Genomic DNA, 26,701 nt, shown 5'->3' with positions numbered 1-26,701 from the left:
GCCCAGTCCGGCTCTCTTGTTCTCTTCCTTTATTGGTTGGGCAATTTAATGTCAAATGTCTAATTATAATCTTATTTAAACCAGACAGAAGGATTTGTTAGAAAATATTGGGTCTACATAGACTATGATCCTTGTAAGTTATTCATATATTTGGGCGATTCCACCAAAAGAGTGCCATTTCTGTCCCCAGCATATTAAATGTATAAAAACATGTAATAATATAATATGAATTGCATTTAATTAATAAACAAAGCACCATACACATGAATCACTGTAGAAATTAAAGATATATAATTTTTAATTACTATAAAAAGGCTTTCAAAGCACTGAAACATAGCCTTTGTTGCATGTCCCCAGAGCCAAACGCTATAGTTTACCACAATGCATTATGAATAAAATCCTTCTAAAATCTAATTTTTTTTTGCATATTAGTGTGACTTTATATTATATCTACACGTATATAACATTTTTTAAATTAAAACCTAATTATATTTTGGTTAAAATTCACATTTTAGTCCCGTCCCCAGGTTTTCACTCAGTGCTGTTACCCGGACACATTCTACACTCTAAAAGTTTTGAAACTCTCCACCAGTGACATGTTCTGCTGGAAGTGACATCGTTTAGGTCTTCTGAAAGTCATGGGAAGACCAAAATTAAATTCTGTAATTTATTTTTCCTGAAATTGAATGATATTGTAGCTATGTCAGGGTCCGTCACTCTTAAAACTCATTCCTGTTACCTAAATTATCTCTAGACAGTGTTTGTTGATATCAAAAGTAAAATATTCAGTTAAATCCTAAGAATGTGCTCTGTGTGCTCAAGCTATTAGTATAGATGCTATTTGGCTAGATTTCACACAATTGCTGATTTTATGCTAAAAACTCATTGCTGTTACCCTCATTGCTGTTACTTTTTCTTCAAAAATGCAATGATAAAAGAAGCAATAAATTAAATAAAGTAGCCTGAGATTGACCAGTACTCATTTTGAATGAGTAAATGTGTATATTAAAAAATTCTATACTGAAATGGAATGAAAAATGAAGTTTAATTTTTAAGAGTTTTATAAATCATTAATCATTTGAAACATGTTGGATCACAACCTTGTGTTGTCTTTCTCTTATACTGTGACACATGAAAAAAGAATGGAAAAAAGTTCATGGATTTGATTTCATTTGCACTTGAATGTTTTTATTTCAACCGAAGTTCCTTATGATAGGCTATGTCTTTGTGCATTTTTATATCAATAAATGCAGATTCGACCTTCTCTGTCTGATCTAACAGCGTTGTTCATGTATGGCTAGCAAATCATGTTTTAAGTATGAATAAATAAGTGATGAAGTTTCAGGATATGAACGACATTTACAGTATCTCACTATTGGTATGACCCTCTCTGACGGTCCGTCGGATATATCCGGAACTCCCCCGCCCCGGCTACGAAATGGTATCGTCCAAAGATGGCGTCCTCCGTGTGGAAACGCTGTGTGACTGCAGCTGTCAAAGTTAACCGTTTGTCCTTGTCTTTTTCAGGTAAACAGCACCCCTACGTCCCTTACACTCAGTTTGCTGGCGTTAAACTTTGTTGACGTGTTTATAATCTATAAATAAACAGCCCGTTAGGCAACATGTGGTGCTTGTGTCTCTGTGACCTGATGGACTGTGTTTCCCTGCTGCAGCTCGAAGATGGCTCCTGTCGGCGGCGTACACCGACTCCACGGTGTGGGAGGCGAGGGAGAAAGACCCGCAGAACCTCGGTAAGAGCTCAGGAGGACAGTAGTGTTGTGGTCAAGACCACCTAACCCGAGAGTCAAGACCAAGACCGAGACCAAAAGTGAAACCAAACCCATGCGAGACAATTGACCATTGCTGTATTCAGTGCCAGTAACTCATATGTGGCAGGCTTGATATTTACATTAATACTCAGATAAACAGAAAAGATGCAGCTGTGGTCTTGCCTGGTCTTCCGAAAAAGTCCAGAGTCCAGCTCAAACCGAGACAAGACCGAGTATAAAATGTAGTCGATTGCGAGACAAGACCAAAACCTTGAAAATGTGGTCTCACGTCTCAGAGTACCACAACACTATAGCGAGCAGTCCAGGCAGATATAACAAACGTCTGCAACATGGACACGATCCCGGGGCCTAGCATTGTATCAGCAACACCTCCAGCTCCACTACTACAACTGTGATGCTCTCAAAACAGTCTCCTCAAGATGTTGGAGACATAATTTGTTTGGGGGATTTTGGTCCATCACGTAGCCTAATGTCTGCAGATGTGTTTGTTGTGCTGCCAATCCTCCTCTCAGAGGTGTTGTACCATGTTCAGATGTGGAGACTGACTGTAGAGGGTACTGAAACACACGAACATCACTGTCATGGTCATGAAACCAGGGAGGCACATGCTCAGCCACAATCCTCAAACTAGAGCTGTGTGCAAGAATCTAGTGAACCCATACATATCCCAAAAGACAGTGATAATAGGATATACTGGTATTGGGATTTCTATACTGTACTGTAGTAAAGTATAAAGAACACATTATACTGGATGCACAAACAAATACTGTTTATTTTTATATACTCAAACTCAGATGAATTGCACTTGCATTTATATTTCACAGTTCCTATCATAGTAATTACTGTGTGTGTGTGTGTGCGCACTTGATCAACACAGGATGGCAGTATAAGCCTGCAGCTTCATGACTGTTAGTCCTCACTATAATTATTATACTCACACTCAAATTAAATTAAAATCAGTTGTACTTATTTTGTAAATTTTTAAGTGGATCACAACTGATGATGAAGTATTCTGTTTTGTCTCAGGCAAGTTCATCAAACTGTGAAACACTTTCTCAATTATGTTGTTGATGCATTTCTTCAAACCACAGCTGTACTGGCCGCCACTATGGACAGGACATACGAGAGGAATCTCCCAGTCAGCTCTCTGACTGTGTCTCGGGTAAGCTGTGACCACATTTGAATGGACTATATTTGAAGTGGTTTAGTGGTGAACCGTATCAAAACCTGTCACTGTCAAACACAGCAAGCACATTTAAATTTGATGTCATTTGGGACAGCAGCAGTTTTTGTTAATTGTTTGTATGTCCTGTTTGTGTTTCAGTTTGTTGACAACATATCATCTCGGGCGGAGATCGATCAAGCAGAGTACTACCTTTACAAGTAAGATGAATCACCACTGCTTGTTTCTGCATCTGCATTTCTGCGTCAGACATCTGCTGCTTCCTCGGTTTTGGTCCTTGGTACCAACTTGCGTGCTTTTCTTGGAATGAATTGTCTGTTTGGTTTGTCTGTTTTGGTTTATGTTGAGTCACATGCTTTTCTTTGTTCGGGGCAACTCCAGACCTTTCCTGTTTACTCCCTTCTCTGGAATCTGCACCCATTCTTGCGATTACAAGTTTTAGTGTATTTCCCAATTGCACCCTTATTCAGGACGCATTCATTTTCATAATCGAGTGAGAATTAGCTGTCTTTGCACTGTGAGAAGTTTGTAACCAGTGATCGCTATTGTTGATACATTCAACGGTTTTTGTTTGGATTCTTTCACTTCTTTCAGTTTTTCACTTATTGTAAAAATTTTTCTGTTAAATTTCCAAACTGGTGGCATTTACATGTAAATGTGATCTCTTCTCTTCATCACATCTTTCCTGTCGCTTTGTTTTTACCCTCCCAGGTTTCGTCACAGTCCAAACTGTTGGTACCTGCGAGACTGGACTGTTCACAGCTGGGTCAGACAGTGTATAAAGTATGGGGCCAAGGAGAAGGCCCTGTACACTCTTAAAAACAAGGTACACAACATATTCTTTTCCCTCTGTTATGTATACTGTACGAGTTCGATTTGCAAAATCAGAGAGGAAAGGCCTAATGAGAGGCTCCTGATCAGGCCCGACAGCTGCAGTTATCTCACAGGATGAGTGATTATAAATCCGATCTTAACAACCCAACTAATCCGAGCAGCACAAATAACATCTAACATGTTTGACGTTTCCGTCGAGCATGTGTAGTGTTCTTGAATGAGTTGTGATGTCTGGGAATCCCTGAATTATTCTAAATGCAGAGACGTCAACCTGCCAGTGACGTGTTTACATTTGAGGTAAACCAGTGTTTGGTTTAAGCCACTTCACTCATTACCCGGGTTGATGTCAGTGATGCATTTGGATTCAGCAGTTATTATCATACATTTATAGCCTGACAAGCCAGACTATATCATTAACATGTATAGTCTGGCAACGACCGGTAGACCTCGGCTCAATCCAGGGGGCGGGATGAAGGCTGTCTTTCAAACTGCCTCTGCACGCAACAGGGTAGCGCTACGACTAATCAGAGCAAAGAGCAGGATGACGTTAGCCTGACAAGCCAATTAAAATGTATGTCGTCATCGCGTTAAGCCCGCCCAACGACTCTCTAAACAGATAGAGCGCTGTGATTGGTGAACACAATCGGTGTTCGAGACTCAAAAAGTTCCTATGGCTCGTTTCTAGACCCACCTACGGAGCAAATATATTTGCTGCCGCTAGGGTGCATCTAGATTTCTAGGCTAATACATTTACACAATCTTTACTAAATCATGCTTACAGTCAGCATACAAGAATAAATAATGTAAAAATTGTATGATTATATGTCTGTGTTGTGTGTGTGTGCGCAGGTCCAGTATGGAATATTTCCAGATGACTTCACCTTCAACCTGCTCATTGATCCTTATATTAAGGATAAAGACTTTAAAAGTAAGGCTTTTTTTTTAATCTGAAAGATTCAGGAGAAAAATAAGATTGAGAGTGACAACCCCTCATACTTTCTTCTACTACTACTCTGAATATTGCCAGGAGTGGAAACAGACTCTCAAATCACTAAAATCAGACTTCAAACATTTCTTTCCTTGTTTGTAAAAGACGGAGGTAAAGGGGGAAGCCCGATTATTTTTCTGTAATAACATAATAATTAGACAGTAAACAATATGTCCCTTTTTCAACAAGTGAGGGCACATAGTTGGCATCAGTGTTTTCAGGTGTATTGTGACGTCAAAATTATATTCAATAAAATGCGGAAGTCACTATTTGTTTAGTGCTTACTGTACAGTACATGCTGCGACACAGATCTGGCAGTATTTGTTTTTTTTTTTGTTCATTTTCCACAAATCCCACAGAAAGACCAAAACCAATACTAAATCGATCCTATTGACAGTGAACCACATTGTTGCACTAGGTGACATGTTATTACATTTCAATGAATGTGGGCACTGGAGTTTATTATGAACTGACCTTACACACACACAGGCCTACTGGTGTAAATTCTCACCATTGTTAAAATCACAGATGAAAATAGTCCCCGATGCATTTCATAAAAAACCTCAGTACCCAGCTGTTTATTAGGGAAGAATATGAGACATTTTGGTGAATGAACTCAAACATCCACTCAGGCCTCTTCTCTTCTGGAGATTTTGGAGAGACGACGACAGGCAGAATATTTAAACACCAGATCTGTGTTGAGACTGCAGCGTAGCTCCAGTTAACATATGAAACAAACAAATGGAAATCCATCTGGGTTTTCCACATCATCTTGTTGCCCCCCTCCTCTTTTGTTGTGGTTTAATGGTGCCTGACTGGACAATTAGCTCCACCACCTGTTTATCTCAATGAGCTAACTCCCAATGCTCACTCAACAGATGTAAACGAAGAAGTGCATTCATTTTGCTAATACTCCAGAAGTGTGCGCTTGGTTAAGAAACTTGTTCCTTGTTGAATTTGATCTTGATGCAAAATTGTTTTTAGAAGCATAATATGAATGTAGTTATAGATAGGAATATCTGAAAAAGAATAAAGTGCAGTAAACTTACAAATGGAAATAAAGAGAGCTAAAAAAGAAAATCACCTAACCACTGCACATTGAGAGGACTTGACTGGTTATTAATATGAGTATTTGGTCACTGCAAAAATATGTATTCATGACGTAATGTTTTTGTTATACAGGTGCGTGCTCTGTGGTTGAAGAGGTGATGCTTCAGGAGGCCTTCAACCTCCCCTCCACACAGATCCTCTCTCTGTACGCTCTGGGCAGTTACCTAGCAACCAGACCACAACTCACGGTGAGTGAAACAGCAGCTGCAGCAACAGGAGAGGTGTTATGAAAACAAATGATACCAGTATATTCTTACACATGGAAATACAGCACATTACCTTGGGCACTACAGTAAAGTCATCAATTTCCTGATGCTGAGAGTGATTTATGAGGGTCCGATTCAAAACCGCTATTCATTTATTCTGGGGAAAGTGGGTGTCTGCAAGTCATTAGCATGTGAGTGTTGTAGCCGGACCTAGCCAGCGTGCTTGTAAATGAAATACCTACACTTGTTTCTCGTGGTGTTCAGGTGCCAGAGGAGCGGGCTTTGGGGGCGTCGCTGCTCATCTGTGGACTGAGGCAAGACAACACTGTTGGCCTTAGTGCGCAGCTACTCGGCAATGCTCTCCTAGGTGTGTATCTGAGGTTCTCCTCTCCCACTATGTTGTATATTTCACTGCGATTGTCTCATTTATGCTGTGCCCTTTCCTTTCCCATCTAGGCAAGGTGGAGATTTTAAAGGGCATACATGCTGTGTTCAAAGGGATGCCTCTCTCCTGGGCTCATGGATATCTGGACCGAGCGCTGGCTGTCATGGAGAGAGTGGCTGCTGCTTCTGGTGACGTCAAGCTGTCCAAAGATGCCGTAAGGATTATTAATTACATTTTTCTTTTTATTTGATGGAGGACAGGGGCTCTTGACAGCCAAAATGTGTATTTCAGAGATTCACAACATTTCCACAGCTTGGAATCAGGTATAGGTATACCAGGCACTGTCCCAGTTATCAACAAAACCAACCAAGATGACTGGTGTAATAATCCAGGTCTGTGTAATAATTACTATTAGATCAGCACATTTAATTATCATAACGATAATTAAAATCTTGATCAACACTGAGATATAGCATTGATCTGCAGTGTTTGTATACGTACAGATTACAGAAATAAACTCAAGCACATTGCAGAAGTAACAGCATCACTTTCTGCACTCATCTGGCCTTTTGTCATCGATCTTCTCCACCGACTGCGGGTTTGATGTCAAACAAAGTGTCAGTTTAATGCTGCGAGATCAGCGTGGATCAAACTTTCGTCCAAACAGGCTTCTGTGTTTGAAAATGAAAATGCTGCAGTCTCAAACAGTGACCGTGGCTTGGCAAACCAGCGTTATACACATGGAAGAGACAGGCCGTTGTTACTTTCCAGGTGGGGTTGGATGACACACACGGCGTTCATCAGCTGAGATGGAACACACATGCTGTCACATTGTTGTTATTTTTACATATATGCACGCACACACAGTCGGGTGTAGCGCCTCTAATCCGGCCTGCGCTGTCCAGTTCAATAGTTCAGCTTTGTTCACGTCTAATGAGATTTTGAAGGAGCCTGTAGCACTGAAGATGTCACTGCAGCAGGGACGAAGCGGCCCGTGTGTCAGCCAGCGGCACAGCAATAATGTAGACAGAGCAGATAACACCGTAGGACAGAAAGGAAATATTACATCTCAAATGAAGGTGCTGGTGACGGCTGCCTCAGGTCACAGTTAATCTTACCTCTTCCTAAGATTAAGAGGTGAGTTGTCAAGCAGGATGGTCAGCCTCTTTCCTCTCTACCTGTCCTGTAATCATTGAAATAAAGAACTGCATCCTCTTTTAAAAGTTGATAAAGACTTCACTGTTTGTAGAACCCAAACTGCACTTGATATTGATTTTTTAAATTCCATTCCTCACATTAATTTACAATTTTTTTTTTCAGCTGGACTACATGAACAACTTGCTGCAGGAACTGTCTTCCACCTCAGACTCTGACACCTCTGGAGAGGAGTCAGGAGGTGAGGAGGACAAGAAAGAAGGCACTGTGGATGAAGATGATCAGGCCGAGCAGGCGAAACTACCTCAGTATGCCGACAGATTCAAGGTGGGTGTTTGTCGCTCAGCTGCAGGTGTGCTTTTGTTTGTAGCAGCAACTGAATTTACATCAGTTTCCCAGCCGGGGCGAGACGGTAAACATGGAATAAACAGTGTTTCCTGTCATGGCTGGTTTTTCTAAGTAAAATCTGATTAGGGCGCATACTAAGGTTTTTTTTGTTTCTGACTGTGTAGTGATGGTGACAGAACACACAATAAGGCAGAGATTTCAAACTGTCTGATTAGCAGCCGAATTGCTGTGTGTGACAATAAAATGACTTGCCACAAATAAACACAGACATGCTGCTTGTGAAATAAGGTATGATTGAAAATGTTTATCTGGCAGTCTAAAAACCAATAGTATGGAGCTGGAAAATTGTTTTGATTGATTTTTCTTTTTTGTCTTTTCAATCTTTGTAACCTAAAGCAGTGGTCACAGCTTTGAGCTGTGCTTTCTGCTGGTTCTCCATGATGATAATGACACAGGGATTTAGCAGGCAGGGTGAAAGCCTTCACACTGACATAGTGTGTTGTCTAATGCAGAGGGACATGTTTTTTCCTCCCAATAGCCTCGGCTGACCAATGGTTCCATTGGTATCTCTAATTTAAGGGAGCTACTGCAGTTTTTTCACTACTCCTATCAAAGGTACCCTGTGGAAGTTTCCATTTTAAAGGAGCTATATGTAAGAAATTTATGGCAAATAATCACAAAATCCCCCAAATATGTCACCAGAGACTAGGGGATCATGTTAATTTGAAATAGTGACAACAGTACAGCCAAAATATTTGCATTAAAGATTTTCATTTGTTTTGATTTTGCCAGTTACCACTGAGCTGCAGCTACAAGCATTGTGGATTATGTCTGATGTTACTAACATTAAAAGACCTCGCTATGAATATGTATATTGACAAAAGAAGAAACCAAACCAGGATCTGCACAGGAGATGCATTTGAAAGATGGAGACGCCTGAAAGTGGAGAAGAATTTGAGGACAGATGCTGGACTGGCTAATTTTCTCCTGGACACATACCTAGCTATCGCACAATAAGGGAGGGGATACAACACACTGCAGTATTTTGGATTTGACTGCAGCAACAGTTTTGACCACAGTCTTACATATCGCTCTTTTAAATAAAGTTTACATTCAACGTCAACACCCAAGATGTGTTTTGTACACTCTGGAAATCGTACAAATGTGTGTTTATTTAGTTGGTGTGTTTACGTTGAAATTGTGACATTATATGTGATCCGTGTGAGAATCAGCGGCTGTATTGGCTCGGTTGGATCGCATCACAAAAGCTTTTAAAAATGTCAACAAACAGTTAATAGGGGTCAAAACCTCTGGTCGACCAGAACTACAGCTACGTTCAGATGACAACACTCGGTCAGTCTCTCAGGGGTTCAGGAATGTTCTCAGGGAAGCTTGAGCATTCGAAATGTAACGAATACAGTTCACTGCCTCAGACGGGTCCATCCAAGTAATTTAAATGCAGTGATGAGATCACTGTTTGGCAGCTTCAACTTTTTTTTCATTCCCTTTCTCCACAGGAACTTAGCAGCCAGCTGGAGAGTCGGGGTAAAGTGGACTCTGCCTCCTTCCAGGACTTAGTGGTCACTCTGGCCCAGCAGAACCTGGCTGCTGCAGAGAAACCGGACCTGGACGAGTTCAGGAGCCGGGTGCAGGCCTGGGAGTCCGAGAGGAGGGAGCTGATCCGAAGAGAGAAGGAGATGAGAGAGAGGGCGGAGCAGGAGAAACAGGAGAGGTTAGCTGCCAGGGCTGCAGCTCGGGCATAAAGACACTGAGGATGGAGCTGAAGTAAGATCACTGAACTGTCCTTGGAGTATGTACATTGAAATTGTGCAATCTTAGAGGATAACTGTCTCTAGAATTGTGAAATATCAACATTGTCATCATTACATCTTGAGATGTCACTAGTTATTATTGTATATTATCAATTATTGTGTGTAAATGTTAAACATACTGCTCTGTTTTATAGAATTGAACTGGGCTAATATAAAAATATTGCCACAATAAAATGTATTTCCCTTTTCATTTGTATCAAAAATACTGTCTCACGTTTATTGTTTTTCTGTTGTGGACTATGGGATGATATCATTATTGGAATATGTGCACACATCAATTGTTAGGCCCGTTGGTCAAGTGACCTCATGTAAGCAAAAAGCTGGGGAAAGATCTTACCATCACATCCTCCCACTCCTTTTCCTCTCGCACTGCTGTCGTCTATGTCTCTGTGTGTGTGTGTCTGTCAAAAGCATCTTTGGAAGTTTTCTCACGGGGTGATAAAAGGGGTATTACATAGAAGAATTATTTGCCGATAGCCCATCTAGAGAAAACCAAACTCTGTGCACAGAAAGGAAAGGAATGTAATTATGACCAGAAATATTTCCGTTGACGAAGGAAAATATAAATCATGCAGCAACACATCGAGGTAACTGTTCACAGACACAAACTCTGCTGCACTTTTTGTTAAAAAGCTAGAATACAATATCAACGAGTGCAGCATCAGCGAATACATGAACTGCACTCATTACTAAAAACAGCGCACGTTAACTGCTAAATTGAATAAAACCTAGGTTGTTTAGACTCTGCAAAAAGATAAGATAATAGATCTTTGGAGAAGAAAATGCCGTTGTCGTAGTGCACATAATGCATTCATTCCACATTATGTTGCAGCTATTCAGTATTCAGAGCATGATCTTGGGAAACAGCCTGGTATGTGGTCCAGGATGAATGAGCAGCACAAAATGCTGAAACAAGAACCATTGTGATCCAGAGGCACCATTCTGACTGCTTCTCTGAGAGCATAATCACTGTTTGCTTTCTAAGTATTAAACATGTAATTTAACTCTTGAGAAATATCATTATGTCTGTTTTCTATCCCATCCAAATACCAGAATATGGTCCCTTCTAACTTTATCCTCACAGTGAGCGTAATAGTTATTTTTTTCACTTTACCTTGGGAACAGCAGTTGATAAACTATTAAATTGAGTGTCAGTATTTGCTTACTTGCTAGGTTTTAGTTATCTGTAAATTCTTTCATTCTTTCTTTCTTAGCATGCAAATGAAAAGTAAAAGCAGTTCAGACAACAAAGCAGCAAAAAATAATAAAATATTTTAACCTTAACCTTAACTATTATATTACTTGGTTAGTGTAATAATAGATTTCCACTTGTTCAAATTCACGAAAGCTAAAATACAATAGGCTACAAAAACCCAGATAATGTGCATGCATATCCTTGTCGGGGAATGCTAAATTTGCGTAATTATGGGGAAAAAAAAACTGAATGGAATACATTAAATTCAGAACATTCAGAATACTAGTGAATTATGACTGTTAATTGTTTTTGATTAAATATGATATACTATACTTTCCTGCTGCACCTGAGTCAAGCATTAGCTGACATCAAGTTGTTATGAGTAAGCGTTTACCTTATTCACTATATTTCACATTCACTGGTCTAACAGTAGTGATACTGAAGCTAAATGAATCAGCAATGACTGTGCTGCGTCTGCCACCCTGCAATCCTGCTCTGTTCTGTCCTGTTCAGCTTTTGGCTGTGTCCCACATCCGTCAACAGACTGGATTTGTTCATGTGTTGAAAATGTAGAAGACCTTCGAGTGTTCTCATCCTTTCTGAATTTAAAATTTTGCTTTACAGTTCACGCATTGCTCTGTCCTCACAGGGCCGACTGGAATATTTCTCACCAACACCATGACATTTTGGCATTGCAGGAAAAGCACAGATAAAACTAATTTAGTTAAAACTGGTTCAGCCTCATCAAACATCCCAGTAAGTTATGTCATCAAACCAGCATGCGACGTGGCAGTACCCACTACACTAGCTCACCTGAGTGGAATGCTGTTGCTTTTATTCAGATACACCTGTGGGCTTCCTGCTACGACATGCTGAACTGTCTGCTGTGATTAGTATGTCACTGATGTTCAGTAGCGACTGGTCAACCTGATAGATAAAAAATAATCCCTGAAAGTAACAGATCCTAAGTTTGTTTAGTCTTTGTTTGTCCAAGTGTGTTTGCACAGGCTCATTCACGAGTAGTGAATAAACACACACAGGCTCAGCCACAATGCAATGCTTTTGTGTGTTCATTATAATTATAGAAACCCAGTACATGTGGTTCATTCATGTGTTTTTAAAACAGTGAAGCTTTATTACTCAGAGAAGTACATGTTCAGAGTTGTTTTGCTGTTTTATGGGATTTTTTTCCTGAAATATTCAGAATATTTCCATGTCACTGTGTGGAGTTTTGATTTTCATTGTTTATCACCTATGATTTATGGCCACAAAAGGAAACAAGTGTATTGATGAAATAATTCAAATGTAAAGTGGTGCACCTACTGGAGAAAGTAATGAGTTAACACTACCCTTTGATTTAAAAGAATTTGGTCATCCGCCACTCGCTGTCAGCTTCTCATCCTTAAACTCAATTTAAAATCACTGGCCTGAAAGCAAAAGCAGTGTTTACATTTCTTGCTGCTGTCAGAGGTTTTTGTAGACAGGTGCACTAACACTGCCGATAAAGTCAGTCTGGTGAGGTGTGATGAGGATAAAAAGTCAGGAAGTTTGATATCCACATGACTGGTTAGCTGACGCCCAGAGCCTTTTAAGGGTCTTAAAAGATCTGTGTGTGTGTGTTCATGGAGGGGATGGGGTAAATATTACAGAATCTCAGAGAGAAAAGCGATTGCATTAAACATTATCAGTGCCTGGATACAGAACATACAGGACAGCTGCTACTGTGCAAACCATTTATCCCTACTCAGGAAACCTCAATGGTAAAATAAATACTTAGGAAGAATTTACAACAAAGTCAGCACATCCTCATCTAACCTTTTTTGTTTACAATGTGCAGTCCACTCTGAACAGTATGTTCAGTTTTTATTTTCCCATGGCTCCGCTTCTTTTCCCTTATCATGTAAATACAAACCATGTTATGTTTTTTCTAATGTTATTTCTGATTCGCAAGTGTGATTTATATCTGAGATGGGAGACCACAGAGTGTCTGTGCCTTGCTCTGCAGAGCAGATTACAGGATAAGATGCTGCTGCTTGTGTTTCTCTTGGCCAGCCTGCCCACAGCAGCACAGCCTCCAGAGAAACATGTTTATTAATCTTTCATTATTCATCACGGTCAGATCCTTCATATCTAACATTTTAAAGAGAAAACAAATAATGTTTAATTTTATCTGTTTGTTTTGAGGATATGCGTTCTGACAATGGTACACATATTATACAGTAAATTAGGCTAATTTCTATTTAGCAGCGCTAATTAGAAAAATGATATATTCGCTGTCTGATTCATTTACCTGTTATTTTGTCATCATTAGCTGATAATCAAATAACCTTTTCAAAATGTTGAAATATCAATGATACTTATTCGTTACAATATATTTGCTGCAAAATACCAACTAAAGTCTCCAAAAGCTTAGCTGATTAGATGCATCTTATTTCAAGGCTGGGTAAAAACCAGCATGCACAGAGTCTTAGCCTTATGTTGTCTGCTGTATTCAGCTGTTCAGATTAATGTGATGTGAAGATTATCATCAATCATTTATATATGTGAAGTGGCATGGGGAACATTTTCACAAATCCTGGATCTTTATAAGCCAAAACATTTATTACCCCCAAAATAAACGACTTCATACACCATGTTGATGGTAAAAGGGAGCTACAGCACCGTGTGACGTTGTACATAAAAGTGGTACTGCATGAAAAATGTGTAATGGGATAATTTTTTGTCAACTGACCCTGAAATATAGCCATATGACTAAATAAATAATGATATTTTATTGTATTCTATTGTTTGTGATACAGTGAGTATCTGCACTCAACACTGGATTGCACCACATGGTCCAAACACAGTTCTTCAGTGTTCTTCCTCATTTCAGTCCTCTTCCTCTCTAACTACATCAAAGCTCTCATAGAAAGTCTAATATCCAGCTGCTGCCTCTTCTCCCTCTGATCATTAAGGTATTTGATGCTCTGATACTGATGAGCATTTCCATTATCTTTTTGGACCTTTGACCACTCAGTGCCGCAACACATTTGTGAAAGAGCATTGACCCAACACCGAGGTGAGGCGGATAAAACACATGTCTCAGTGTTTAGGGATGATGTAACTGTCTGGCAAGACGTATCACAGCTGTCCCACTCGCCTGATGTCCTAGCTCCAGTCATGACACTGAACAGAAATTGGAATGGATTACTAGGTGGCTACACCTTACTGCTTTATTAAATAATAAATAATGTTTTCATGATTACCATACACTTTGTAATACCACCTACAATTTACAAATAGCTGATAAAGTGCAGAAGGGAGGTTTTCTTCATCGCTTATGTAACTAGAGAGGGTCTAAATTACAGGCGAACCAACGTTTTTGCTGGAAATGGAGGCAATTCTGGCTCTGAATATTATCGCTACATGAAAATGACCCATACACCTTTAAAAGTGGACTGAAATCACTGACCTGGACATAAAGCCTGTCCGAATGGAGCCATTTTCCACAAGAGTAAAAGGTGATATCAGCTTTGAACTGCTAACGTCTAGCTAGGTTATCAGCAAACAAATAGGATATTAACATTAAATCATATCAAATAGCAAAACTGCTACATTACAAGTCCAAAACAAATTCATAATCTCAATAGTTGGACCATAATACTGAATATGAAATAAAGAATATGACGTTGATTTAAAAAGATGAAGGGGTTGGTTGGGTTTTGCACATTTGTTTCAGTTTGGCCCATTGGCAGCAGGTTTACACCATTTTCCTTAATGTATGCATCATCAGCAGCGTAACATCCTGCTTGCTTTTTTCCATTGTGTTCTAATGGGCAGCAGGAGTTGTCTGGTCATGTAAAAATTAGCAGTAAACGTCTCTAATGCAGCTTTGAATTTCTCTCCCTGTTAATGATTACTAACATAATGTCCAAAAGCAATGGTAGGAACTGGTGCAGGCGCTCACAGTGATGTAGAGCTCAGTGTTTTTCCAAGAAATCCAAATTGTTTGGGTGGATTAACACCTTTTAAGCAACTTCCCACAATGCAGATGTTTGACCATTGCTATAATATGCATAACGCCCTCTTTCTGAATAAACGGTCCAGAAATTGATTGCGTTACGTTTATTGTTAGGATTTAAGTGCATAAGAGTGTTTCTTTTCATTTTGACTTGACTGAGCTTGAGCCAGCTTTTATGCTGTTGCAAACTTTGCAGGCCTACAGCCTCGAGCTTAAAACCAAATCCCTTGGTAACGCTGTGTGCCAGATGATAATATGCTGACATTAGATGTGTGTTTTATGCTTAGATCACTCCAGGTTATATTTACAGTGGCAGTGTATCTCAAATCTATATTTCCAAGGGGTTAGAGATAAACGAGATAACTAAATCGACTGACCAAACAAGTTAATGACACGATTTTGATAGGATGCCTGCTGTGAATTATCTCAAACGGCAGACAAACTGTTTCTGTTTTTGTGTTGGCATCACATGTCAACCTCAGTGCCAGTTCAAACAGTTTACATCTGATCCTCGGCGCTGCTGCTTTGTTATGCTGAGTGAGATCACATACGGATGTTATCTGCAAATCTACCATACCCCAGAATAAACACATCCAAACTCTCGATAAACTTTACATTAAAAAACAAGCTGCAGTCAGAGTGTCCTCAAGACAAACAGCCAGTCCACCTAGACTTATTCTCGGAGATGTTGGGAGCAGGCCAAAGCCAAGAGAGATGACTCAAGATTAGTTAAAAGCAACTATACAGTAACCGCTCTATTTTAAAGTACTCGTTAAAGCAGAAGTAAGCGATCCGGTCGTTTTCGCTAATGCTGCGTTCCAGGCAGGCTTTTGAAACCGTAAATTACTGCTTCAAGTCACAACTTACGACTTTGTAGCGTTCCAGGCAACCCACTCGTGTTTTTCCGACCTGTTTTACCTGTGAAAGTCACTATAACGGCCACTCGTAACCTCCGACCCGTGAACTCGTACCAGATCGAACTGGTACGACTTCACAGGTCGGAAAAACACGAGTTACGAGTTGCCTTGAACCCACCATAACAGTCCTCGTCCCTACGTCACCACATTCACGGCGTCCCTTGGCTGCACACACAGCCCTGCATGCCGTTCTCTCTCCTCATTGGATAAAAACTGTAGGATACGAGAAAAGTTTTCTCCTCGGCTCAGAGCAGAGCAGAGGGACTGACAGACCCGTGTTTCGGTCCAAACACTCTATGTAAGTGATTGCTGTCGGAAGATATAACTATTTAAGACTTATATTAACACAAAAATATCACTTACTTCTGCTTTAAGTGCGTCTAACAGGTATATTGACAAAAAAAATGTTGGGTCAAATATTTTCACAGCCATTTCATGTTCTGTAGTTGACCATTTTCTGGCAGGCCAACATTGTTTTACTCTACTTTTTTTTCTTTCTTTTTTATGGGATGTTTGCACCTTTCCAGGAATCCAGTAGTTTTCATGTTTTTTTTTCCGGAATACCATCTTGAGATGAAAAGTTCATTTTTGACTATGACAAAGAGTCCAACTCTTAATGATCAGTTCGACATTTTGGGAAATATCAACTTTATTCCCCGAGTGAGACTGCCATTAATAATACACTTAGTAGATAGCTGGAGCCAGCGGCTTATCTTAGCATAAAGACTGGACTAGTAGCTTCCTGAAGTCTCTGCTCCAAGACAAGAATTAGATTTTTGTACTGATCAAGCAAACAAGATATGACATGTTTTGCTTTAATCATCCATAGAGGTGTAGTGATTTTTAACCAGGTCTGCTGGATACAATTGTTTCCAGACTTTGTGCTAAGCTGCTGCTCTCTGTTTTCCTGCATTTACAGTACACACATACTGTAAGTGATATCATCCTTTTGCATATACTGCACATCTTAGAGAATAATTACAGCTATTACTTTAAGCTAATGTGGATGAAAAATATTTTTAAAACTCAGAAAAGTGGATATTTGAACAAGTACAATGTTAAATGTTAAATGTAGAGGAGGTGAATTGCATCTGCTGATGATGACCATGTAATATAATTAAAACAGCAACAGAAAACAGATTTGATTATGAGACAATGTTGTCAGATTGAGATACCGATTCAATCAAAGTGAATGTTATGACTGGTCTATTTGTCTATATTTAAATCATCTGTATGTATCCAGCTCATTTCATTGACAAAACTGATAAGTGTCCATTTCATCAGTTATAAAATATGTGAGTGTGTAAGTGGGGCATCCCTGCAGACATTCTGCAGAACTACACCTGGAATGAAGGCTGTTTCCATTGACCCACCCCACATGCTACCAAATGTGCCTGTACCTGTCCTCGGAGATCAGGGATCATACTTCACTCCACAGGGAGCTGTTGTTTTTCTAAACAAAAACGCCTTTGGCAAAAAGTAATCTCAGATGATAAATCATAGCCTCAGCCCTGGCATTAAGACAAAACAGATACATTGGTTGCAAGGGGATTCATCCAGAACTATATCTAAACACTACGGCAAGTAAAGTGTGCCACACACCTGTACTTGCATTTCTAGTTTTTCTTCCTTGGTGTAAATTTCCCTCTTATTCTAAGAGACAAAGTGAAATCCCAGCCAGCCTCCACAGGAGAAGAAGTAAGGCGTGTTTCCCACTGATTGGCAAAACTTTGAGGATAAAATGGAATCTATAGAGACCTCAAAACCTTTTTAAGACACAATGCAGTAATTTCAGGAATTAAATCCCTGGAAGACGAAGAAGTGTGTTTGGGAAGTAGTTTTTTTTTTTCTTTGCACAGCAAAAATAAAAAACAAACATATGAACAGAAAGGCCCACTCAGTTATGTGATTGTCTATATAAGCTCGAGTCACATTTACAGGAAAATTGATTCTTTCAGCAGTGTTGGTGGTCATTAATCTGGGTTTGCAGTGCAACCACACTGCAGGTTATCTGACTTCAGCAAACAAATCCAGGAAAAGCACATTCATGAGAAACCTAATCTTTCAAATCTACTTACAGCACATTCTGCATGTCTCGTAACCAGACATACACACACGTACTGTAAAGGAGTCCACAACAGGAGGCTGAAATCATATTTTGCGGGCTGTGTACACACAAGGTGGCATACACACACACACACACACACACATTATATAACAGCCATGTTTATTAAGGGGTTGACATGTAAAGGACAATTACAATATATACAGCTGACATGTGAATGGCATACTTGAGAAAAATTTTTATTTTTCTAAGGCCCCCTAAGTCACACAGTGTTTCTCCCTGTTCCCTGTTTAAATAAATGCCAGAAATTAATAACAAAGAAAACAACAAGAGTGTTTTCAAAGAGCACAGGGTCAGTCTAGTGGGATGACGTCAGGCAGCAGGGCTCAAGGCCCCCCGAGTTCAACATGTTCTGTGAAAACAGTCCCAGTCGAGCTGAGAGAGAGAGAGAGAGTTAACGGCGTTTCTGTTGTGCTTATGCAAATATTCATTCAAGATTGTGTTGTTTTTCAACTTATTCAAATATGGAAAGCCATACAGCACACACTGTACACTGCTTGTCACAACTGATGCACCTGACAGTTAGCTCAGGGTTAAGTACAGCTCGGAGAAGGCAAACAAGCTCCAGCCAGAAGTCTGCTCCGCCCACTGCTGACATCAGCAGTACAGCGAAACACCGCCTCATTACGCATGGTGCTGAGAGCCAGTCCGTTTGTCAGCAGTCATGGAAATTTTCAGGAACAATAAATCTAGTCAGTCAGGCATTTTTTGCTTAAAATTTTGAAGTCACCTAACTGAGCAAGAAAAGAAATTGTTGTTAATGTTGGGCAAATGTAAAACAACAAAAAACCCACCTCAAACTTATGATAAATTGCTACTTTTTGGTCATCTTCACGCAGAATTGAATGTTTATAGAGAGACAAGCAGAATATTGCGATGCACAGTCACGTGAATAAAAAAAATGCAAGCTTAGAAACTGTGCTAACAACAACTGTGGCGGATGAGGGAGCACTGAGAGTTCTTCAAGAATCACTGGAGATAGATACGAAATCATGTTACGCCACAGATCATTTCTGTGCCGAGGTTCTGCTCAGTAGCATCGTGCTGCCACATGTGGTTGGGGGTGATATTGCAATAATATAATACTGATGTTAAATCACTGGCTGCAGCTTTACTGTAACAGTCAAAATCTGTAGCAGGTCGGTCAATTCTCAGTGCAAACAAAACCAAAGTCCAAGTCGCTACAGCTCTGCAGCGGATGCAGACTTAACTTTCTCTGTGTTTTTTCAACTTTTCCTTCCTTGATCTTTCTTTTGGCTGCTCTTGTGTTTTTATTAGTAGCCTTTTCACTCTTCCTGTTAATCACTCAAAGCTAGACATACAGTATAAACACTATACTGAAAACATTCACCATTATACTTGGTCAGTTTCCTTGCAGGCTCAGGTGTTGTTGTGCCAGGTTTATATATTATTACATGAAAACAACTATTTGCATACTTGTCTTAGACATATTTTGTGAAGAATTTATGATAAATGCATCATAATTATGAGTTCTCTGTCATCATGAATAAAATGTTGGTAAAAAATAAATAGATATCTGTTGATAACAAGTTTTAAAAACTCATAAATCTGCTGCTAGTCTGTACAGACGCAATGGTTTCTGGTGTTTTAGTCTCAGAGATCACAGTTGATAGCCTACACAGAAAAATATCTGATTCCAGGAGTTTATAAAATGAATAATCACGTATTGTTTTGCAGTTTGATTCACCAGATCATGACAGGGACATTGGTGTCATCACTGTCTCTCAGCAGGACGCAATGTTTATCTGCTGCATTGAAAAACGATGGGCACATTACATTTTGCAGCAGTCATTAGAGCACCTAAATTTGTTAGAGGACTGAATTTGAATGACCTGATAAAAAATGTTCTTATAACATCATGATCAAAGAAACAGTGTCCTCAACCTTGTGATAAAACACAACAATTTGTTGAGAGATGCTAATGATCTTTTCCAGGGATGACTGGTTCTACTGAGAATCTCTCTCTCTCTGTCTGCCACCAGGACACCTCACAGTGAATGACATTTAGTAACTGATCAGCACCAGATACAGGAAATGTTGACTATGTTGTGGCAAAACATTTGAGATTTTGTAGACTCTTTTTTTTTTTTTTAAGTTTCCTTTTCTTTTATCAATAGGACTAATTGGATCATTATTATCAAAATGTGAGTTTTTTTTCTTTTCTTTTAACTTGCCAACTAACTTTAAGAGCAAAAAATGATCATTATAATAAACTTGTTATAAACTCTGAGTTCAGGTTGACCTCTGTGTGTTGGTGTTGCACAATTTGTACAAGGCCTTTCCTGCACCCGACTGGACTGAACAGCTGATGAGGGCTGAGAAGTGAAATGAAAGGGAGGGACTGAAGCTTCCAGCTTGAAGGCAGAGCCACATTTCAATGAAGTCACTTGGCGTGTGTGTGTGTGTGTGTGTGTGTGTGTGTGTGTGTGTGTGTGTGTGTGTGTGTGTGTGTGTGTGTGTGTGTGTGTGTGTGTTTTGCTGGCTTTCATCTGTCGGTTGCGGTGAGTAGAATCCGCCTCTGTCTTGCACAAGCTGATGATCTGATACAAACACCACTAACCACAGCAGAAGCCGGCGGAGGATGCTGTTGCTGCTGAGCTGAAAGTTGTTTAGAAGTTGTTTTTTTCCACGAGATAAGGTGCAACCTGCTTTTGTCTCTTCGATAATGTTGCTCAGGCGCAAGTTTCAAGCTTTGGACTGGAAGTACTGGCGTTAATAGAAGTTGTTTGCCTCGTCTTGATGCGCTTTCGAAAGGCATAACCATGAATAATCAGTCGATGACAGGGAGGACCATGGTCCCGACCATTCCGTCTATCATGTTCATTTTCGGCGTGGTGGGAAACGTCATCGCCATCGTGGTTCTTTGTAAATCTCGCAAAGAACAGAAAGAAACCACGTTTTACACGCTGGTGTGTGGACTGGCAGTCACGGACCTGCTGGGCACGCTGCTGGCCAGTCCGGTCACCATCGCCATCTATGTGAAAGGCTCGTGGCCAGGAGAGGACCCCCTGTGCCAATACTTTGGATTCACCATGCTCTTCTTCTCCCTGGCGGGACTCAGCATCATCTGTGCCATGTCCGTGGAGCGATACATAGCTATAAACCATGCCTACTTCTACAATGACTATGTGGACCAAAAACTGGCCGGTTTGACTCTCCTGGCGATCTACATCTCCAACGCGCTTTTCTGCGCCCTGCCGATCATGGGCTTTGGGCAGGTGAAGAAACAATACCCGCAAACCTGGTGTTTTTTAGAGTGGAGGAGCAACAAGACCAGCGACGCAGCCTACACCTACATGTACGCAGGTTTCAGCTCTCTCCTCATTCTCGTCACTGTTATTTGTAACGTGCTGGTGTGTGTGGCTTTGATCCGGATGCACCGGCGCTTCGTGCGCAGAATGTCTCTGGGAACCGACCTGGGGCGCAGCGTGGAGCCGCAGAGGAGAGGACGCAGCTTCGGGCGTCTGGCCGGTGCGGAGATTCAAATGGTTATCCTGCTCATAGGCACGTCAGCAGTGGTGCTCATCTGCTCCATCCCACTTGTTGTAAGTTCTTCTCTCTGCTTTCTCTCTGCTCTATTCTATCTACGTTTTTACGCGGAGGCTCTCTTAAACACAAAGTTAGATTTTTATGTATAGAACAATTTGTATAATCTAATTTGATCAAAGTCTGTGCAGATGATTTGGAAGCAAAGTTAAACTTATTCCTTTTGAACTTGATAACGTATATGTTTTCTTTATAATGGCTTTCTTACTCCTTAATCCAAGGCTGCACATTAACACACACATTAAAACATCTGTCCATATACTCAGACATTATTCTAATTTCCCTTGCAGGCCCAAGTGTTTTTGAACCAGCTTTATAAGACTCCAGTTGAACCGATCTTGGAAAAAAACCCTGATCTAAGAGCGATACGCTTTGCTTCCTTCAACCCTATTCTGGACCCCTGGATCTACATCCTGCTGCGCAAGGCTGTTCTCCTCAAACTCATTGAGAAAATCAAGTGCCTGTTTTGTAAAATGGGAGCCAGGAGGCAACAGAGACAGGGAAACTTCCACTGTATAGACACTCATCAGTTATCCTCGGTCATCTCCAACCGGGACTCGCTGCGAGATGTCACCAGCAGCTCCCAGACCTTCCTGTACCTGCCAGAGGGAAGTGAGGTGTTCACTGGAAGCTGTCGACTGTCTGTATCACGGCCTCCATCAGTCAGACACTCAAAAACTTCTTTTTCATTTGAGCAGGGCAGTGTTGAGGCTCAGACCAGAAAAGGGACAAATGTCATCAGGGACCTTTCAGCCTTGCCCTGTCCAAAAGACCCTGCACTGCAGGTGTCGTTGAGCTCTGAGTCAGTGGAGGAGAAATGTATCTGAACTAACCAGGAGAGAGTTCTCTGATAGATCGTCTACTGAATTACTTCTCCTTAAGTGAACGTTTAAACCCCTGAAATATGGCGGTATAGGCACATAAAAATAATAAATGGCTCAACCTGTGAAGTTGGGCACATACGGTGAGGAGAGAGAGGCTTGAAGTGCTCTGAGCTTTTTCATCTCATGTTGTTAGTTTCAGCACCCGGCTACCTCAGCGATGACTATCTGTGACTGTGCAAGCAGATCTGATCATTTTATTCGCCACAATGAGAAGTTATCAAAACAGAGATGACCCACTTTTCATGACTCAAGTGTTGCAGGGATGGGAAAGCTACATGTCCTGATTTCAGCTACTTTGTTCGATTATTGTGGAAACCTTTACTGTAAACTAGATGAGGCCAGTGATTTAGAATATTTGAGTCACAAGCCTTGTGGTGGATATTGTAAATGAAACCTGTATTGAATGTGATCCTTGTGCGCAAGTAGGGATCGATTTGTCAAACAAACTCTCTTGTACAGTGCTTACTGAAGGACTTATTGTGTTAGTTCTATGACTAATGTACAGTGCAGTATTATTATTATGTGGTGAACCCCAATGTTTTTGTTCCTCACCCTTGGAATAAGACACAAATTTGTCATCTCAAATTACAAGACCATTGGTTTCCATCTTGAAAATTAGGGTACAAAGATTCATGTGCCGTCGATATTAACACCAAACTATTAAAACCTGACTGGGAACGTTGAAGAGTTTTTCCGCTACAGCTACAGAAAGTATGGTGTCAATTAGTGGCCAGATGTTGCTTGATGTATTTAAGATGAACATATTTCAACACAGCTGTCAGTTTAAGAGAAATTGTGTTCGAAATTATCAATGTTGTGTAAAATATTGTTTGTAATAAAAATTATTCTTCTCTAGGAGAAGGTCCTAGTTAATAAATCACAACTCTCTCCCCCAAAAAACAATGATTATGTAGTCTAATTGGTATGGATGGTCATGGATCGCATTCTTCCAGCACAAACATTCAGATTATCAAGGAACTTGTGTATCAGTTAGGACTTCAACCAACAATCCCTCCGCTGATTATATGATTACTTAATCAATGTTAATGTTTACTTAAAATATAAGAAATCTCAAAAAAAGAAAAGAAAAAAAAAACATCACAGCTTCCCATAACCCAGGCAGATGTTTTCAAAAATATTTGTTTTGACCAGAAGCCAAAGATATTCTGTTTACGATGGAAATCAGAAATAGAAGCTGGTGACAGTAAATGTTTGGCATTTTGATTGGCACTGCTGCATTTCCCAACCTGTGTTAATGCGGCGTAATGTCGCCCTCTCACCCGTCTTACCACCGTATTAAGAGAATGAACATTAAATTCCTGTTTGTGAGGGCTTTTTCCGCTCAAGTGAGTTTAATGTCTGTGGTTTCAGCAGCTTTGAAGACGAATCTGCCTCTTTTTCCATGTTATGACATTGACTCCAGATTGTTGCCCAACGTCACAGATTATATTCTGCCTTTCTTTTCTCTCTTGTCTCTCCGCTGTTGATTTTAGATAAACTCGTTCAAGTGGATAAATGCTGAGAAAACATGACCTTAATATTTGGCTGAAATTTAATAATGTCTTTTTGGCACATTTTTGAATTATGCACTTTATATAATTATGTTTATACTGTTGAATAGAATGAAGTCTGTGGACATACAGTTCAAAATGTTCTTTTATTTGCTTTTTGAGTCATTTTCTTATCTGCAAACATGAATCAGAGCACACCAAAACTGAGCAGAAACAACCGAGAACCTCAGTGTGTTCAGGAATACAAATGTGTACCGTTTACAATGCAGCTGTAAATCAACACAGACGCTTCAGGGCAAACATGGCCTTTGACGTGTCGCCATATGTTGTTAACGTAAAGCCGGAAGTTGATAATATCAGAAAAGAAGTTCTCATACTCACTATTTTCCCTGTTAAGGTTTAGTGAGATCATCCCATGACCCCTTTAGTACAGACAAATGGCCCTGAGAGGAGGAGGAGGCGGTGGCGGCTGCGTTTCCATAGTTTATGGCCAAATAAACAAAACCTTCACACTCAGAGTTAAGATTTTTATAAGCAAATTGCTGGTTATTGCTAATGTGTCAAATATCTCATGTCAGAAACACACAAAAACAGTGTTGTGTTAGTCTGATGGAAAGAAAAAAAAAAAAAAACGGGTCTCAGGAAGTAGACCTGGCCGAGAGAGTTTCTTCCCTGTAACAATAAACACAATCTACGGCTCCAATTCATAGCAATTAAACTTAAACAAGCAATGCAGTAGCTAAGGCAAACAGCGATGCCAGAGACTGAGAGTGTCAGAGGATCCTCCAGACTCTGGGAACAACACGCACAAATTGAATTAGACTGTGAAAAATGGGATCGCACAACAGTGAGACACTACAACCAGCCTTCCACTTCTCAGCAATTTGATCCTCTTTGCTCTCACCAGAGTCTGGCTCAGCTAATTAAATGTATAAATGGACAACCAATGGCGCTGATATTTACCATCTGTGTGAACAGGTGTATATTCACATCCCGTGCAAGCAAGCAGGCTCACTGATCTCAAGTCTGCATTGAATTTCAAAAGGATGAGGATAATATTTTTTAATTTACAAGGGTTGGATGAGAAGCTCCTAAGTGATGTACGACTTGACACGAATGTTGTTACAAACCCTGTGTTGCTGCTTTCCATCAGCAGGATGCTTCGGTGACCCTCTGCGCCCTGTCATCTCTGTGCTTATTGATAAATTGCAGAGAACACCCGCTTATTCTAACACGTCTGCTGTCACCCTCAGTTGAAATTGACACAAAACAATCATGGTTTGGAAATATGCCAGAGCTGAAAGCAGCACTGAGGCAGGAACTGGTGACTGTCTTCGATTGGTTTAAGAGTCTGTAATTCTTCCCTTGAGTGGTGGAAAAGGAAAAGAAAAAAAAATTCAGAGAGAAAATTTGATCAGTTATGGTTTGTCTGACGCAGTTTCTCTCACATTAGTGAAAAGAGCATCCTTTTTTATAGTTTTCCTCAAAACATACAGTCCTTGTTTGGGACTATTTGTTTCAACTCCCGACGGTTTAGATTCATTTCTTTGGTTAAAACCAGCTCCAGTGAAAACTGTTCACAGTCAGTTTAGATACACCAACACTCTTGCAAAGAGATGTTATTTGTATATGAAATTTAAAAAACATTTTTTATACAACATTCAACACCCCAACCCAAATCCCTTTCACTCCCATCGTGTCAAAGGGACAGATCACTGTTCACTTGTCATGGGGAATAACACTCAGTCAGTAAAACAGTTTTGTGTGTTTTTCTGTGGCTCTATGGGAGCTTTCTTAAGTCTGTTATCAGGGTTGTCTTGGCTTGGGCTAAGACTTAAAGCATTTTTCAGTAATCCAACAGTACAAACTGAGGGTGTGGAGTCCAAAAGAGATGCTGGAGGCGTTTATCAGGCAGGGATTGTCTAGTACGCGCCTCTGGTACCCAAGTCCTGTTCACTTTTCCCACAGAGAACGATCGGTGACTCACAACTTTGTTCTTTTACGTCTTTGATCACTATCAAACTCTTCCAGTAGAATCATAAGTTTAAAATGTTATCAAATGCATTGGAAAATATCTGTTCTTTGATAAAAGAAGATAGATAAAAGCTTGTATACATAGCATATTAGAAGTTTTAAAACTATGGCATTACTTATTGTAGAATGAACACTGAAAGAAAAAAACTGAAAGGGTAATAGAGAATAGGGAAAATGCTTCTGAAAACAGAAAAGACTCAAAACTATGAGGCTGTGAAGTGAAGGATCCTAATTTTCACCATCACTGGGGACTAATATTCAGGATATTTCCGAATCCACTGCTCTGATTTTTTTTTCTCCTTTCAAATCCGTCTATTAAAAGTTTTTTCACTTTATGGAAGTGTAGCATGAAATTGAGAATTGTTAAGTCCATTTAAAGTTTGTTTTTTTTTCTTCTATTTTTAGAGCAGTTATGTCAACCATTGGATGAATAAAACCAAATTTATTTGCATGTGCAGCTATCACGTGAGGTAGGTTTGTAGTGTACACGTGGTAAAATATGTGGTATCTCCCCTGTTTGACAATGCAGAGCTCAAAACTACAGCCATTTATTCAGTCTGGTAGAAAAAGGCAATGTGAACAGCTCCAGGTTTGGAAATAGTCTCCCTCCAGACTCAGTTAAATCCCATACAAATAT

General features: G+C 40.1%; 2 protein-coding genes across 2 annotated transcripts; both read left to right on the top strand.

Moving 5' to 3' along the window:
- Window positions 1-1,443: 1,443 nt before the first annotated feature.
- Window positions 1,444-10,021, top strand: mrps27 (mitochondrial ribosomal protein S27). The gene is made up of 11 exons (XM_085786440.1): window positions 1,444-1,527; window positions 1,674-1,751; window positions 2,882-2,952; window positions 3,115-3,173; window positions 3,685-3,799; window positions 4,657-4,735; window positions 5,978-6,093; window positions 6,376-6,478; window positions 6,568-6,710; window positions 7,817-7,978; window positions 9,517-10,021. Exons 1-11 carry the CDS (start codon window positions 1,455-1,457, stop codon window positions 9,760-9,762), a joined length of 1,245 nt encoding a protein of 414 aa, XP_085642566.1. The 5' UTR covers window positions 1,444-1,454; the 3' UTR covers window positions 9,763-10,021.
- Window positions 10,022-20,547: 10,526 nt separating this feature from the next.
- ptger4a (prostaglandin E receptor 4 (subtype EP4) a) lies at window positions 20,548-24,173 on the top strand. The gene is made up of 2 exons (XM_085786439.1): window positions 20,548-21,634; window positions 21,926-24,173. Exons 1-2 carry the CDS (start codon window positions 20,852-20,854, stop codon window positions 22,460-22,462), a joined length of 1,320 nt encoding a protein of 439 aa, XP_085642565.1. The 5' UTR covers window positions 20,548-20,851; the 3' UTR covers window positions 22,463-24,173.
- Window positions 24,174-26,701: the final 2,528 nt, after the last annotated feature.

Source organism: Trachurus japonicus, chromosome 9 (assembly GCF_045865225.1).
Source record: "Trachurus japonicus isolate A0001 chromosome 9, Traja_1.0".
Classification (NCBI taxonomy): Eukaryota; Metazoa; Chordata; class Actinopteri; order Carangiformes; family Carangidae; genus Trachurus; species Trachurus japonicus.
Note: the sequence above shows the minus strand (reverse complement) of the source record. Positions and strands in the feature narration are given on the sequence as shown.